At 51.1% G+C, this 15,688-nt stretch overlaps 2 protein-coding genes and 1 pseudogene across 9 annotated transcripts in view; 1 reads left to right on the top strand and 2 right to left on the bottom strand.

The window, feature by feature from the left end:
- Positions 1 to 775: 775 nt before the first annotated feature.
- Positions 776 to 3,695, bottom strand: LOC124991480 (glycosyltransferase-like domain-containing protein 1; annotated as a pseudogene).
- A 533-nt stretch (positions 3,696 to 4,228) lies between these two features.
- Positions 4,229 to 9,859, top strand: Ccdc74b (coiled-coil domain containing 74B). Of its 2 annotated transcripts, none has more exons than XM_047560410.1 (8): positions 4,229 to 4,543; positions 5,451 to 5,495; positions 6,606 to 6,665; positions 7,616 to 7,775; positions 8,847 to 9,036; positions 9,116 to 9,195; positions 9,269 to 9,325; positions 9,493 to 9,859. In XM_047560410.1, the coding sequence occupies exons 1-8, from the start codon at positions 4,285 to 4,287 to the stop codon at positions 9,629 to 9,631; spliced, it is 990 nt and encodes a 329-aa protein (XP_047416366.1). In that variant the 5' UTR covers positions 4,229 to 4,284; the 3' UTR covers positions 9,632 to 9,859. The 2 variants fall into 2 exon arrangements, with proteins under 2 accessions (XP_047416366.1, XP_047416367.1); XM_047560411.1 differs by having other exon boundaries at positions 9,276 to 9,325; positions 9,493 to 9,635.
- A 652-nt stretch (positions 9,860 to 10,511) lies between these two features.
- Med15 (mediator complex subunit 15) overlaps positions 10,512 to 15,688 on the bottom strand; it is a 67,016-nt gene continuing 61,839 nt past the window's right edge. For 6 of the 7 annotated variants that reach the window (XM_047560402.1, XM_047560406.1, XM_047560404.1 and 3 more), the window contains 9 exons: positions 15,272 to 15,399; positions 15,048 to 15,175; positions 14,741 to 14,875; positions 14,596 to 14,659; positions 13,642 to 13,708; positions 13,042 to 13,202; positions 12,787 to 12,953; positions 12,204 to 12,302; positions 10,512 to 11,581 (listed from right to left, as the gene is read on the bottom strand). In XM_047560402.1, coding sequence (XP_047416358.1) covers positions 11,445 to 11,581; positions 12,204 to 12,302; positions 12,787 to 12,953; positions 13,042 to 13,202; positions 13,642 to 13,708; positions 14,596 to 14,659; positions 14,741 to 14,875; positions 15,048 to 15,175; positions 15,272 to 15,399 — 1,086 coding nt within the window. In that variant the 3' untranslated portion in view covers positions 10,512 to 11,444. The remainder of the gene's footprint in view (positions 11,582 to 12,203; positions 12,303 to 12,786; positions 12,954 to 13,041; positions 13,203 to 13,641; positions 13,709 to 14,595; positions 14,660 to 14,740; positions 14,876 to 15,047; positions 15,176 to 15,271; positions 15,400 to 15,688) is intronic. The other variant, XM_047560405.1, reaches the window with a different exon arrangement.

Here is a 15,688-nt window from a genome sequence, read left to right on the forward strand (position 1 = left end):
AACACTTGGCACTGTGGGCACTTGGGAACTGTAGAACACCTATGGCACCCTGATATCCCTTTACTCCAGTGGCCACGAGACTGTTCATTTGCTCATTGTGTTTCTTTTCCAGGGCATGGTAGATTTATGTGCACAACAAAACCAAGATGGATGTTAAAACTGAAATGTCTGGTAGGAAGGGTGGGTCTCCAAGGAAGGCAGGCTCTGAACTGGGATGAGCTATGTGGATCTTGACTTCAATTTCTCAACACATCAGAACTGACCTTAGTACCAAAATCTGACCACCTGAAACAGGTTTTGCCTTCTGTGGTTTCCAGAAGCTCCAAGTCATGGGAACAGCTAAGACTGCTCTGACTAGCCCTAGGTCAGCATCTCACCAAGAGCACCCAGCAACTGTCACTAGAGTGTTAAGGTCCCTCTTTCCATGGTCAGAGCCCCTCTGAATGACCAGCCCTCACTAACACGTTTTCAGTATTGAGGTAAATTTTTTTGTTGTTTTGATAAGTGCTGGGGATCAAATCCCTGGCTCTTGCTCATACTAGGCCAGGGGTCTATCCCTAAGCCTCACCCCTAGCCCACCTACTAGAGATGACTTATATAGCCTTTGCTTAACATTTCTAGCTAGTTTCCTTTGACTCCAAAAACCAGAATTTTTATTTTTTAAAAAGAGGTTTATTTAGCTCACAATTTTGAATGCTTGAGAGTCTAAGTAATGTGATACAGGTTCTGGCAAAGGTCCAGTGGTTGATGGTGGGAGTTTATGTGGGAGTGAAAACATCTCAAAATAGGAACCCAGAGAGAGACAGGCTTATAACAATTCACTGTTGAAAATTCACTCCCATTGATCTAAGGACCTCCTACTAGGCCCCACCTCTTAAAGGTTCATCACTTCTCATCACCACACTGAAGACCAAACCTGTAACACATGAACCTTTGAGGAACACAAGATCCAAACCATAGTAGGGTAAGAGGAATTGCTGGCTGCACTTAAATTGAACCTTAAGCTATTGGGAGCACAGTCATGAACAACTGTTTCCCAGCAGAGTAGGACCTTTGGAATCACATAGGACAGATTTGAACTAGAGCTCAGCTGAGGTGTATCTGAAGACCCCATATCCCTCCACCCACCCTCTCAGGAGGACATACTATAAAATCCTTTAATAGGGGATAAACCCCAGCCCCATTCTGTCTGATGCCTCTTCAGCTTTAGTTTGCAATCTTTCTCTAGGAAACAGGCATCCCTTTCTATCATCTCCCCATCCTCTTTTGTTCTTTACACAGTAAAATCAGAGTCCAAGAGAAACACATGGAAGTAATGCAAGTTGCTGGCCAGGAGCAGAAACAACCTGGGATTGAGATTTCTGCTGTGATTACCCAAATGAAGGAAACAAGTATTTGATAACAGTAATTTATGTCAGATAAGTAGCATTTTTCTTCTATTAGGGAAAGATATGGGAGATACTTTTAGTACTTATAAAATGACTTTAGCAAACATTATTAGTCAGAACTCTGATTTTTAAATTTTTTTTTTTATTGGAAAACCAGAATTCTTAGCTTAATTTTCCAAATGTGCAGGGACAAAAATAAATAAAATGATTTCCCAACCAACCTCTCCTGTCCCTCTCAGGAATTCCTACTTCGTATTCCAGCTACAAAAATAGGTTTTGACTTTAATGTCCATGCGTCTGTACTGCCTTAAGAGGTCAGAACAAAACAAAGAAATTAGAGAAGAGAGAATAAAGGATTTTTTTTGGCCACAGCATGGAGTTAGAGATTGGAAGGTTTTCTTTTCTTTCTCTTTTTTAAGTCTTAACTCTTCAAGATAATATAAATAATAAAAATGAAGAAGGAAAAAAATTAGAATGGCATGGTAAACTAAAGTCATATGAAAAATGAGGTTTAACATTTTTTAGTTACTAGTGTGCATATAAACCAATGGATGAGGAGCTGGGTTGTAGCTCAGTGGTAGAGCACTTGCCTGGCACATGTGAGGCACTGGGTTCAGTCCTCAGCTCCACATGACAAATAAATGAATAAACAAAATAAAGGTAAAAATAAACCAGTGGTGGATGAAAACTGGATTACAGAAGTTGAGAAATATGCTTGACAATGACTCTTGCTCACATCAGGAAATCTATGGGAAAGTAAATAACTTGGCACTTGGGTCTGATGATGCTTTTCAGATTCTTGGGTCTGTGATCAGGAATCAACTTCATAAATTTTCTGCATTTTCCATAAATATGGAGAAATGACTCCATATTAAAAACTGGGTTGAATACCACACATCAGCCACCAGGCACAAAAGAATTTGATTGTAACCATATTGAAAATCCCTCTTTTGATATTTCTTGACAGGTTTATGTCAATTGGTTCTCATGGGAGTATAGAATCTTCAGTTTCCCAAGGTCAAGGCTTGAAGGGTGGCCAGTTCCATCAGGTTAAGCACCAATCTTGCAAAGAGGATCCTCTAATGCTCACTAACAGGAACATTCTGAGAGAAGTATAAAGCTGCTGTCCGTGCTCCCCAATGCACTTCTTTGCAGGAAGGGTTTGAAACCCTTTAACTCTTCTTAGAGCAGATCTATCAGCTGTTTATAGCAGCGATCACAGAATGCCTCAATGATGAGAATACTCAATGACCTGTTCAAACTTCAACTTCTCCTTCTTCCCCTCCTCCTCCTCCTCCTCCTCCTTCTTCCTTTTTCGTACTGAGGAATGAACCCAGGAGTGCTTAACCACTGAGCCACATCCCCAGCCCATTTTTATATTTTATTTTGAGACAGGGACTCTCACTAAGTTGCTTAGGGCCTTGCAAAGTTGCTGAAGTTGTCTTTGAATTTGTAATCCTCCTGCCTCAGCCTCCCAAGCCTCTGGGATTACAGGTCTGTGCTGCTGCGCCCAGCTGGCCCATTCAAATTTCTATTACAACTCAACTTTTTCAGCAAGAAGAAAATATGTTCTTTCCTGTAGTCTTTGCGGTTTTGGGGATCAAACCCAGGGCCTTGTGCTTGCAAGCACCCTATCAGCTGAGCTATCTCCCCAGCCCTCCTATAGTCTCCTTGAAGCACAACCTGATAAACCAGGTTTACTGTTGTCTCTACATATGTACAGTCTGGCCTAGTGCAATGGTACTTCCTCCTTCTTCTCTCTCTCTTGGCCACCTGTGCAGCCTAGTCAGCAATGTAGTGATGCTTTTATAAGAGTTTTTTTTTTTTTTTTTCAGTTGTTGATGGAACTTTATTTTATTCATTTATTTATATGTACTATTGAGAATTGAGCCCAGTGCCTCACGCATGCTAGGCAAATGCTTTACCACTGAGTCACAACCCCAGCCCTCTGGAAGTGTTTCTAATATCCAGTCCAGACCTGATGAACTGTGTGTGGGTCAAGGTGAAGATCAGTCAGCCAGTTTCTTCCACTACCCACTCTGGGTCTTCCTTTCACTAACACAACTGCAGTCAGCTCCTAACAGTTGCTTCCCCTCAAGAGAGCAGCAGGTCCCAGGAAAACTTGGAGCCCAGCCCAGGAGCATGGGCCTATTTTCTCATTCTCCTGTCCTTCCTGGAAAAATGTCTAGGCATGTGTGTGCAGTTTAGAGACAACCACGAATTTGAGAGTTCATAGCTTGCTTCATTCCCAGCATTTCCTTTGAATTTCTTCAGTTTTTAGGTGCTGTTGGCCTACAGAACCTCCATCCTCTGCTGTAAGCCAATAAGCCCCTGGTGTCCTATTTGGTATCCAAATGACTAGAGAGAGACCCACACAACAAAAGCAACTCTTTCAAGAACTCACTCCTTTCCTGCTTTTTGCCCTTCTCTGATGCCTTCAGACAACTGTTTTTCCTATTTTATCCACATTTCATAATGAATAGATTCTGCGATTATTGGAAGTGATTGGAAGTTTATATTTGAACCTATAATTCAAATATCTCCTATTCAAAAAGTAAACTGTTGGGCTGGGGAGATAGCTCAGTTGGTAGAGTGCTTGCCTTGCAATGCAAGCATAAGGACCTGAGTTCAATCCCCAGCACCGCAAAAAAAGAAACAAAAAACAAAAAGTAAACCGTTATTAAAACATAAATAAAGCATTAAGATGATTCGTACGTTCAAGTCAGAGGATGCTTTTTAAGTCAGATGTATTTATCTAGACGGAACGTGGTTGTAGGCCCCGCCCCCGCCCCGCCCCCTCGGTCGCGCCTGTTCCCATGGCGACGCGGCGCCAGGCCGGGTCAACCCGGCCACTAAGCCGGCCTGTAGTAAAGGCGGAGGCTGCGGCAGCGAAGACATGAGCGGGGCGGGGATGGCGGCTGGGGCCCGGCCCCTCAGCTCGGCGACCCCGGGCTCCCGGGGCACGTCGCGCCCGCGCCAGCGTCCACTCGCGGGCCTCCAGTACCAGGTGCCTCATCCCACGCAGCTCGGACTCAGCGAGGCACAGAAGCGTGTCCTGGACCTGGAGAAGAGCTTGCAGTTCCTGCAGCAGCAGCATTCGGAGACGCTGGTCAAGCTCCACGAGGAGATCGAGCACTTGAAGCGGGAGAACAAAGGTGAGTCCTGAACGCTGGAAAGCGAGAGACATGCGACCCGAACTTCCCTGGTTCCCTGAACACTTCCTGGGCCTGCAGCCAGAAGTACAGCACCATAAACTCCAGATCAGGTTTGGGGTATAGAGAGGGCACAGGGCAGCATCCCCTCACTCATGGACAGGGTCAGACCAATATCATTTTCAAAAAAGTTTTTAAACAAGTTAAACATACCCTAGAGTGCACAGCTCAGTGAATTATCACCAAGTGAACACCCAGATCAAGGGTCCACGGTATCCTCAGGTCTTCCTAACTGCACCCCTGGGGTCTCCTCACCAGCTCATTCATGCTTGACACAGAACCTGAAGCCTGTGGTGACTGGCCTCACCTAGTTAGAGCTCCTTTGCCCACCACCTGGTCCTGCTTGCTTCAGTCTTTCTGACCCACTTCTGGTGTTGTCTTCATCTGGAGTGCCAAGGATTCAGTCATGGCATCTGCCATGTCAGGGCACCTTTCCACATGTCTTCTTGAGTCTCACCCTGGTTCCTGATATCTAACCTGGCCAGTCCTATGTGTGGGCACCACTTGATCATCATCTTGCTCACATTTGCACATTCATGGCCAGGGCCTCCTGGAGGGCTGAGTTATCATGACTCACTTCTGTACCCCTGGAGCCAAGGCCTTGCCTGGCAGAGTGAGTGCCCTGCAGATATCAGGGATGTACTGGGGGATGACAGGGAAGACCTAGGGCACCTGAGGCAAAGCCTTGGTGGAAAAGGCTGGCAGGAACTAAAGACAGGGGCCAGTCAGCCATGGTCACAGCCAGGACTTGGGTTCAGCAGGAGAGAGTAATCAGGGCAGGTCAAGTCAAGCTTCTCTCAGAGCAGCTATGGCTTTGAATATGACAAGGAGAACATGTGCTTGTTTCCAGATCTCCACTACAAGTTAATAATGAATCAGAAGCCACAGAAGAAAGGTAAGACTGAGGCCCCTCAGTGCCTGATAGAAAGTTACCTCTGTCCACAGTAGTCCCCCAACCCCCAATTGCTCATCTCCATCTGGCATGCTAACTCTGAGGGACTGATTATGAGGGACCTGAAGAGATGCCACTTCCTCCACAGCTGGGTAACTATGCCAACAAATGCAGCAGGTGCTGCTCTTAGAGCCCAAGGCCTGAGAATTGAGCAGCTGGGGCAGTAGGGAGGCTGCAGACCCTCCTTCATCTTAGCAGAGCTCCTGAATCAGGAGGGGATCCTGGAACAACCCCTTCCTTCCAGGGCCTCACTACCCTGCTGGCTTCTATCACTTGGATTGCTGCTATGGTGGACCCCAGGTGCCTCAGCCGTGTCTCTGGTCCCTTACACTTTGGAAGAGGTGACTCTGGGTATACTCCCTGTGAGGAATCTTTCCTGCCATCTTTGCAGCAACCATGGGAACAAGTGGGAAAAGAAGCAGACTCAGCCTGCAGGCATTTGTCCAAGACACTTTCTCATCCCCAATATGGCCCACTCTCCTTGCCTGTTCCCTAGCCTAGCCTGGGAATACCTCTGTCCAGTTCTTGGGCTCATTCTTTTCCTTACCTTTAGGATATCAGGTGGTCTGACTGGCGAATGGTGCCACCTGGGAACATCCTGTCCCAGGTGGTGCCCAGGGCTCTCCCTTCCTGAAGACATGCAGAAAATAGAGTGGTGGGAGAACCCTTCTCCAGCAGGATGCAGCAGTCCCAGCAAGTTGTTCTGGGCAGTGTGGCCCAAGTTAGTTGCCTTAGCCCTGCAGGACCTGGAGGCCCTTATGTGATACCAGGAGAGGTTATGCTCGCACTCAGGACTTGATGTTCCTTTAGTCACAAACTCCCTTGCTTTCTGGATGCCCCTCAGGAGACAACTTTTCCAGTGGCCTCTGTTCCTTTGGGCACTTGGCTGGGTCTGGGGCTACCTCAGGGGAGTGGTGTAGAACAGGCAGGACATATCCCTAATGGGTTTGGGGAGGAGTCCCCACAAACATGTAGGACTGGGGGTTGGTCCAGGTGGGTTGTTGGGTGGAAGCTGCTCTCTTCTTGGGATTAACCCTGCATGTTTTCTTGCAGGCAGCATGTCCACATCAAGCTTTCAGTCCAACAAGTCCATCTCCAATTCAACAGTGTCAGGTGAGTGGGCCAGCACCCCCTATGTGCTCTGAGCAAGGGTGCTACTGGGGCCACAGGCTGGGGTGGCCAGTGTGGGCACTGGGAGCTGTAAACCCATAGTAGTCTTATGTTGGGCAGACTTTGGAAAGACCCCATGGATTCAGGGGTGAAGAGTTAGTTGAAGGGCAGTCCCTGGTGCCCTGAGGGATGAAGCTACAGGAGTCTGAGGAGAATGGGACAAGACCATGGTCTAAAGGGAGGTCCTGAAGGGAAGCTAATCAAGCAGGACAGGGCTGGGCTATTGATGCAGGGCAACAAGATGCCATGGCAGCCCCACCTGGGCGGGACAGTGAGCAGTTGAACTCACTGATAGAGGGGACTCCTAAGTGCCTGCCAAACCCCCCAGTAGCTTGACCTGTTATGCCCAAGCAGGCAAGATGCAGATGAGATGACACTTCCCACAGAGCCCTGCCTGGTAACATCTTTTGCAGAATGAGGGCAGCAGGGAGCCTCTTCCCATTCTGTCTGCCACAGGAGGCCAAGCTTCCTTACCAGTGGGCAGTGGACCTAGGATTGGACCTAAAGAATAAACCCATGCAGACAGAGTTCCAGTGCTCTCCCTCAGTTTTTACCCCAAATGGAAGCCAGCTTCCACGTCTGTGATTGTTTTGGAGTGTTCAGCAAGCATGACTCAGACTACACTCAGAACCTCAATTGATTCCTCCCAGCAGACCTCCCAAGGGAGGCTGTTTTCATCTCCCCTTTGCTATTTCCACAATCCCAGAGTGCTGGGGACTCGAACCCAGGTCTCCGGCATGAGAGGCAGGCACTCTACGAGATGGGCTATATGGCCTCCTCCATCTCCCCTTTACAGAGGAGAAAACTGGGGTAGGGGCAGGGGCTTCTTGGGTGCAAGCAGCTGATCCCAGCGAACTTGGGCAGTGACTGGCCCTGTTGGGTCTGACCTGCAGCCAACTCTCAAAGCAAGGCAAGGCCCCAGCCCAGCTCCAAGAGGCAAGAGTCGAAAGCTGATGTCCCCCAGAAGACGGACCTGGAAGAGGAGCCGTTCAGTGCTGCCCTGTTTCACAGCAGCAAGCTGGACAGAGTCCCTGGGGTGCAGGGACATGCCAAGTAAGGCTCACCTGCATCTAAGGGACAGGCCTACCACCCAAAGGCCCTAGGCTTGCACTTAGTAGGTTCCCACCCTGGGAAGAGCGGATTTCTTCACTCCCTACTCCATGGGCTGTCACCAGTGTAAACATGGGCTCATGTAGCTCATGCCAGGCTGTCTGTTGGGTGCTGCCTTCTTCCTCTTCCCTTGGGGTCGGTCCTGGAGGGTCCCTTAGCTGACAGAGGTCAACAGAGGACCAGTGGCAGCTCCTAAACCCTTTCTCAGAGAAAAGAAACAAAGTGATCTGACTTCCAAAGTAGCTTTTTACCAAGAACACAGTGAGTAAGCCTAGTGTGGCACACACCTGTAATCCCAGTGACTAAGGAGAGTGAAGCAGGAGAATTATAAGTTCAAGGCAGCCTCAGCAACTTATGGAGGCCCTAAGCAACTTAGACCCTGTCAAAATAAAAAAATAAAAAGGTTTAGGGATATGGCTCAGTGGTTAGGCATTCCAGGTTCAATCTTAGGTACCAAAACAAAAATAAAAACAAAAACCCCACCACCACCACAGTGCAGTGAGTGGGCCTGATTGATTAGCTTGGAGTTGGGTGCCTGCCTTTGGAAAGCACTGGGCCAGGAGGACAGAGCAGAACTACGATCTGTTGACCATTGTTTCTTGGACCTCCCTGGAATGCTCTATAGAGTACATGCTCTGAAAGAGAGCAGCTGGTAGGACAGAGTCCCATTTCTCTGCAGACCTAATATTTCCCAGAGACCAGCCTGCAGTGAGAAGACCTGGTGTGAGGTTAGGACCCAATTAGCTTGGCAGCTAGCTGGTCCCCACTTCCTGGAATATCTGATCCTCAGTGCACCTTGAAGGGGACTGAATGGGTCTGGGTCACAGCTGACTCCAGAGAACCCCAACCTGGTGTCTAAAGAACCGTGGCCAGCAGAAGGGAACCAAGCCCGGCATAAGCTGTATTGATGGCCCTCATCCCCTCATGGGCCTACACTGGCATGGACATTGCTGCGGGAAGGGTGGTTAGACCAATTCCTTAGGCCACCTCTGGGCTGCTGTTATGACATTTCAGAGACGAGGATGCAGAGAACCCTAATTCAGGGGCCACCTTGGTGGGGTTCACCCAGCACAAGGGCAGGCAGGTGACAGGAGCAGCTCCCTTGATGAGCCTGCCTCCACACCTGCGCAAGCCCACCACAGTGCAGCAGTGCGAGGTGGTCATCCGGCAGCTGTGGAACGCCAACCTCCTACAGGCACAAGAGGTGAGGCCCTGGGCAGGGCATGGCCCGGCACCTCCACGGGCCCCATCTTGTACCCCACCATGCCTCTCCTCTCTTTCAGTTGCAGCATCTCAAGTCCCTTCTGGAAGGGAACCAAAGGCCAAAAGCTGCCCCTGAGGAGGCTGGGCCTGGCTCTACCAAGTGAGTGCCCCTATGCCCCTGCCCCAGCCCAGTGGGACCTAGTGTGGGGCTCACTGCTGACTTCCTTCCATAGGGACCAGGAGGCCACACAGTTCCCCAAGGTCTCCACCAAGGGCCTTTCAAAGAAATGGTAAGTTTCCTGGAACAGGAGAGTGGGTGGCCCTAACAGTCTGATGTTCACAGGGAGGAGAAGGGCCAGGTCTCAGGCAGGGTTGCCAGCATCTAGTCCTGCCTGTATCCCAGGGGCCCATGTGGCTTGAAGATGCTTGCAGTGACTGTCCCTTTCCCCATCCCCAGCCTGATTCTGAGCCCAATGCCTGCGGCAGAGCGTGCTATCCTGCCCGCACTAAAGCAGAGCCTTAAGAGCAATTTTGCAGAGCGGCAGAAAAGGCTGCAGGTGGTGCAGAGCCGGCGCCTGCACCGCTCAGTTCTCTGAGCCCAGTGCCCACAGCTGGAGGCCAACCCTCTGCAGCAGTTCACATGCTTTCTACTACTTTTAAGCCATGCTGAATTCCAAGACAGGGGAAACCCATGACAGATAAAGTACTTGATCTCAGAATTGAGAAATTGTTTATTTTCTAGCTATTGTTTTCTTATTCTGCATTTACACAAAACCACATTATGAAAAAAGTATTATCCTACATGTTGAAGAAAATAAAGCTTGTTTCTCCAAGTCCTAAGTCTCCTTCCTCACTGGATCTCAGTTGTCTCCTCCTGGCCATTTGTAGTAACTCCCTGCTAGTCTGGAAGGGAGCTGCCTGAGCAGTTAGGGCTTGCTCATCCCATGAGTTGGCAACTCTCCCAGAAGAGAAGCATCTTTCTGGAGGCCAGGTGGCTTTCTTCTCTCTTGCCTTGGCCAGGGGCTGCCTGCCCTTCCAGGTGATGATCATTCTGGGTCTCCTGCCCAGACTGGACACTGCTAGGAGCAAGATGCTGTCATTTGCTATCCCAACACTGCTGATTGGATCAGCATAGCTGTCTTGGAAGGGCCACAAAGGAGAACTGTCTCCTCCAGAATGCCATACCTCCCATCTTCAGAACAGCAGCGGCACATATCACCTTGTGATGGTCAGTTCAAGGCCCACTGCCACCCCACAGACTCTCAGCCAGCCTACTCCATTTCCTGGCCATTAATCCCAGAAGGAACTTGATCAGGAACCTGGGCATGGACCAGGCTGAGGAACAGTACACTTGTGTCAAAGAAGAGCTAAGATCTGGGGCATCCTGGGCCAGACTGGACACTGTCACCTGCAAGACTGACAGCAACCCTGACAGGACAGTGGGCCCCCAGGGGATGCAGTGATTAACTCATGAGAAACACAGGAATGACAAATTTATTATAAGAACCACATAATGACAGGGTAGTGCACATATAAAAAGGGGAACTTATTGTCACCAGAGGGCTGCCAGCTGCTGCTCAGTGTGGAAGGCAACACACAGAGGCACTGTACAGCTGCATCCCACAAGGAGCCTCCACTCGGGGGGTGGCACAGAGAATAAGGTACTCTGATGATGCCAGGTCCTCAGGACAATGCCCAACTGATCCCTTTTCATCCCTCACAGCAGGGACATGGCACCCTTCACCCAAGAGTGGCACACAGGTACCAGGGACAGACTCCTCAGATGCTTCTGCTCCCTCACAGTGCTGAACAAGAGCTTCAAGTGTGAGCAGAACCCACCCACCTGGTGGTGGGGAACTCACTGCTGCCCACAGGTTAGCCTTCTCTCAGAAATGGAGCCTGTGCCCTTGATGCAGGAGTGTCCCTGTGATATGACCCACCTGCCACAAGTGACACAGTCTGAATCCAAAAACCAATCAGAGAATTGTGTTTTAAGGGTTTCCTATGTCCTCCACATTCTCCTATAGAAATGAGTAGAATGTATTCTAAACAGATGCATGGACGAGACCTGAGTTCTCCCTCATGCTGCTGACAGTGGACACGGAGCCTGGAGAGATCACAGGGAGTGCAGTCGAAGGAGTGTGGGATCTGATTCCCTGGAGGAAACTGTGTGGAGAATCTTCTCTGGAAGGAGTCCCTCATCTCTCACCATGCAGACAGCTCCACCGCCACCTGGCCCAGTACTGTACAAATATGGGGAAATGTCTGGCAGGTCCCCAAGGCAGAAGAGAAAAGCAGGAAAGCTAATCTATCCCAGGCTTTCTAAGGAAGTCAACACCTAGAAATGTCCAATGTGAGGCATAGGTTCACAGCCCCATCAAAGCTTCTGGCTGTCCCTGTAGTTCTTGGCTAGGCAGCTGAAAGGCAGGCCTGGTGGATGCTCTGTGCCCAGGTGTTGAGCAAGGCTGTGACTGAATGCTTGTCAGGGAGCTGCAGCAGCCGGGAGGTCATGCATCGGTGCACTGACTGCAGAAAGGGGTTGGCATCTGCAACAGAGCAGCAGGCCATGAACACCAGGCCCTTTCCGAGGCAGTCAGACATGCCTGAACCTGGCCCATGTAGACACCTCTGTGGGAAGCCCCCCAACCCCTAATCAGTCTCATGTGCTCGTCTGGAAGTGGGGTTCTCCTCCCAGAACAACACTGTGAAGAACTGGAATCTCAATGGGATCTGGAACCACAGGCTTTCCCTCTATGACACCCTTAAGGGATCCTGCCCAGCTCTGCTGTGTGCCAGCTCTGAGCCTCAGTGATTACACCCAACAGGTGGCTCTCTGGAGCCACATCACACAGATGGATCCACATGCACCCAAGTTCCTGGTGGTGGGCCCATGTGAGCCCTGAAGAGCCTTGGGTCTGTCCTTGAGCCATGGGCTTGCTCACCCCTCCCCAACTAAACATAACTGCTCTGAAGCTGTGAGACAGTGGCAAAGGACACAATGGGGAGGGGGGAGAGAGTCTTCTTCCTCTAGGTGGCCACTGTTCCTGCCTGTGCGAGGGTAAATAGGAGGGGATACACAGGCAACCCTGCTATATAGGAAGCCCTGTTTGCCCAGAATTGGCCCTTGCCTTTCCTTAGTTCCCAAATGTCTCCTCTTGGTTCACCCACCATATTGCCACTGCCGGTCAATCCAGAGTGGGCTCTGGGCAGGGTAGTCAGCAGGCACACTGAGCTCCAGTGGTGGCACACTTGGGAGGTCCTTGTCGTCTGCAATACACAAGGCTGCCTGTGACCTGGCCCAAACCTGGACCTGACACAAACACTAGCCTTATAGCCCTGCTCCCGAACAGGGCTCTTCACACTCTGAAAGGTTTCAGTGAAGCTTGCTGCAACACCTGGAGGTCTGACTCAGGTTTTCAAACAGAGCCAGGGAGTACCCTGTGTAGATAGATATCCAGGGACCCTGCTCACAGTACCTCCAGGGTCTCTAGTGAGCAGAGCCACTGTGTGTTGGAGAGGTGACAGTACATGGGTTCAGGCCGGGGAGGCTGAGGTTAGGCCACCATGAAAGAGAAGTGAGGACAGAGTGGGCAGCTTGGCAGGATGAGTGCAGGGGCAGGCTCCAAAGAGGGAAGTACTTGTGTCTTGAAGGCTGAGCATTTTGTGGTCTCTGGCATAGGCAGTAGAGCCCAGGGGCTTGCAGGTCAGGACTCGCTCTCCCAAGTCACCCCTGTCCTACCTGGACACTCACCAAGCTTGCATATCAGGTGGACGGTGCCGTTGTTACTGCAGTGAGAAGGATCCAAGTTCACCAGGAACTTGGGATCTAATCTGGCCACCTCCCCTTGGAGGACGTTGGGGATACTCTGCCGATCATCCTCCTCAAACCTGCGCTTCCGGGTACACACCACTGGGGCCCTGGAGGAGGTGGCCATGGTGATCACACTGGTTACATGCAGCCTTTGGCCTGCCACCCACCTCAAGGCCCAGCCCTGGTTGTACATACGTAATAGGTGGGCCATGGATGGCCGTCATGGCTGGAACGAATGTGCGGTACAGGGAATGGTTGAAAACGGGAGAGCGAATGTTGGCCAGGACAGCATCCAGGAGTGGTTGGCATAGGTCCTGCTGCTTTGTCGGTAGCACTGGGGGTGGTGGGGGCGTGGGCTAGGGACAGGACAGGTGGAGTCAGCAGCTTGAGCTTGAGGTTTCACCCATTCTGAAGAGACCCCAAGGTCATCATCCTCACCCATAGCAGGTTCCTGAGGCTTCTCCCATAGCCTCCACCCCTGTGTAGCCAGTGGTGACCAATAACTGGTTACAGTTCCCACCCTGGCAGCTCTATTTAGGCTTTAGTGTCCCAGGGCAGGACCTCGTGCTGGGCTGGCAGATGCAGGGTGGCAGAGGCACCCATGGGGACCAAGGTCAGAAGGTGATTCTGTGTTCCCACTCTCCACAGCAGGTGGGCCTGAAAGAAGCCTTGTGGACAGAGTTCCCAGGTTAGGCCTAGACCCAAGCCCTGCTTGCCCTTGACCATGAAGGCTCCTCTCTTCTGAGATGTGAGGTAAGCCCTGAATTTCTTAGAGGTGCCTGAGGCTCCACTCACCACCGCCATGTCATTCTTGAGTTTCTCCAGGGCGATCTCACACTTCTGCAGGGTCTTCAGGGGACACCTGAGGAGACAGACAATGCAGGCTGCCCTCTGTGCTGGAGGGCTTGGGGAGGCAGTGACTCAGGTGTTGATCCCAACTATTGCCTGCCTAGCCACTCTAGGCTTCAGTCACCAGAAACCTCCATAGGAACTCCAGCTAGTAAACCAGCTGCTCCAAGACCAGGCTAAGGTCTCAGTATTATGTACGTCAGTCCCTGTCCCCCTTGGCCCTACAACCCAAATGAAGAATCAACCCAAGAAGGCCTGGAGTACTGTTGAACAGTGATTTCTATTCAACACACATGAGAATAACTGGGAGAAACTTCTATAAAGCAAGCAAGAGCTTGAGCTGAGGCAGTGAGATGGGGGAGAAATAATGTACAGTTTTGCAGTGCTGCTCCAGCTCAGATGCTCATAGCGGCCCATGGCCAGAAGGTAGGGGAAAGGGCCAAGAAGATGACAAGCCATGGTCATTCATGTATTTCTCACAGGCATCACCTAGCTTCACTTCCACAATGAACATATGCCCCAGCTGGCCTGGCAGCAGATGGGGTGACTGAGACACAGCTGCTTGCCAAAGGTTACTGACAAGTTGGGTAGAGCTGAAGATGAGGACAATGCAACTCAGGCCCTGGCCAGTGGCCCAATGAGACAAGCTATGATGGTCAAAGGACAGAAGCATGAGGTCCACAGTAGTGGCTGTGGAGTAGGGCAAAGGCAGAATGCTGGAGGAGAAGTCTGGACTTGAAACCCCAACACACACCTAAGTGGAGCCTCAAAGCCTTCTGGCAGGGCCCAAAGACCTGCTGGGCCACTTTGCTAAACCCAGGTCATCATCACCAAGCCTTGGGAACTCTCCATGAGCTGTGGTACAGCACATTCTGGCCTAGAACCCTCTGCGAAGCTCACCTCTTAGAGGGGTCAGTTAGAATGTCCAGAAGACTCTTCATCTTACTCAGGTCCTTTTTCCTGTCTGGGACAGAAAGGGGACACTAAGATGCAGGCTCTGAGTGTCTGTGGGGCCCCTGCACCAAGCCCTGGCCCCCAGTCCCACCTTCATTCTTGTCAATCTTGTTGATCATGCGGCGCAGGGGCTCAATGTACTTGGAAAGTTGCTTCAGCTTGTCCAGGTACTGTTGTTCCTCTGCCTGGCTGGAGCCTGCTGGGCTCATGACAGAGCTGGGATTCACTGTGGGACATGGTTTGTGAGGCTGGCTCTCCATGAATTCTTAAGTGGGGTGCTCAGGCTCTGAGTAGTGTAAGAGCTCTTGCACTCCTTACAAGCTGAGATCTTGTGAAGGTGAAGGTGACTCTTGACACCTCACAGGACTCTGCCTGCCCCAGCCCCAGGACTCACTTACCAGGGGTGTTTAAAGGTCCGGGGGAGGGGACACTGAAATTCTGTGGCGTGCGAGCTGTCACTGGGCTCTGGGAGGGCTGCGGTGAGGGGCTGGGCAGGAAGCTGCTGGGGGATGGGGCAGGGCCGGAGCTGCAGCCAAAAGAAAGAAAGCGGATCTGAGCCAGGGGTACTGGGCAGGCCTACCCTGAGGGCCAGATGGGGAGGACCATCCTTGGCCAGGCCTACCTGACATTGGAATTGGGCTGTGAGCCGGGCTGTGGAGATGGTTGGGGGGGAGGAGGCATCGACTGTGGGGTCTGCACCTGCTGGCCCGGTGATGGTGAGGACAGCATAGTGAGGCTGCTCTGGCTGACCTGGAAGTAGAGGGGCTCAGCCGGCTCACTGTCACACACTCCTGCCTGACTCCATGCTATTTGCCCACTATTCCCACAGGCCTCACCTCCCCCATATCCTTGTCTTCTTCCAAATGCCACTTGGATTCACCTAGGCACAAACTCCATCCTGGGGCACATAGCACATAGTGACCAAAGGGCTGGTGGGAAGGCCACATGAGCACCCCTGGCTCCTTGGTCATGAGAACCCTGGGTTTCTGGGTTGTAACAGGCCATGGCTTTTTCCTCCTGGCTTCTCGAGCATGGGGGT

This window comes from Sciurus carolinensis, chromosome 8 (assembly GCF_902686445.1).
Source record: "Sciurus carolinensis chromosome 8, mSciCar1.2, whole genome shotgun sequence".
Taxonomy (NCBI): Eukaryota; Metazoa; Chordata; class Mammalia; order Rodentia; family Sciuridae; genus Sciurus; species Sciurus carolinensis.

Excerpts from the sequence above, each read along its gene's own strand:
- Ccdc74b (XM_047560410.1), top strand. The coding sequence starts at position 4,285 with ATGAGCGGGGCGGGGATGGCGGCTGGGGCCCGGCCCCTCAGCTCGGCG. Across the intron at positions 5,496-6,605 it reads TCAGAAGCCACAGAAGAAAG|GCAGCATGTCCACATCAAGC; the intron begins GTAAGACTGAGG and ends GTTTTCTTGCAG. Across the intron at positions 7,776-8,846 it reads GGGGTGCAGGGACATGCCAA|AGACGAGGATGCAGAGAACC; the intron begins GTAAGGCTCACC and ends ATGACATTTCAG.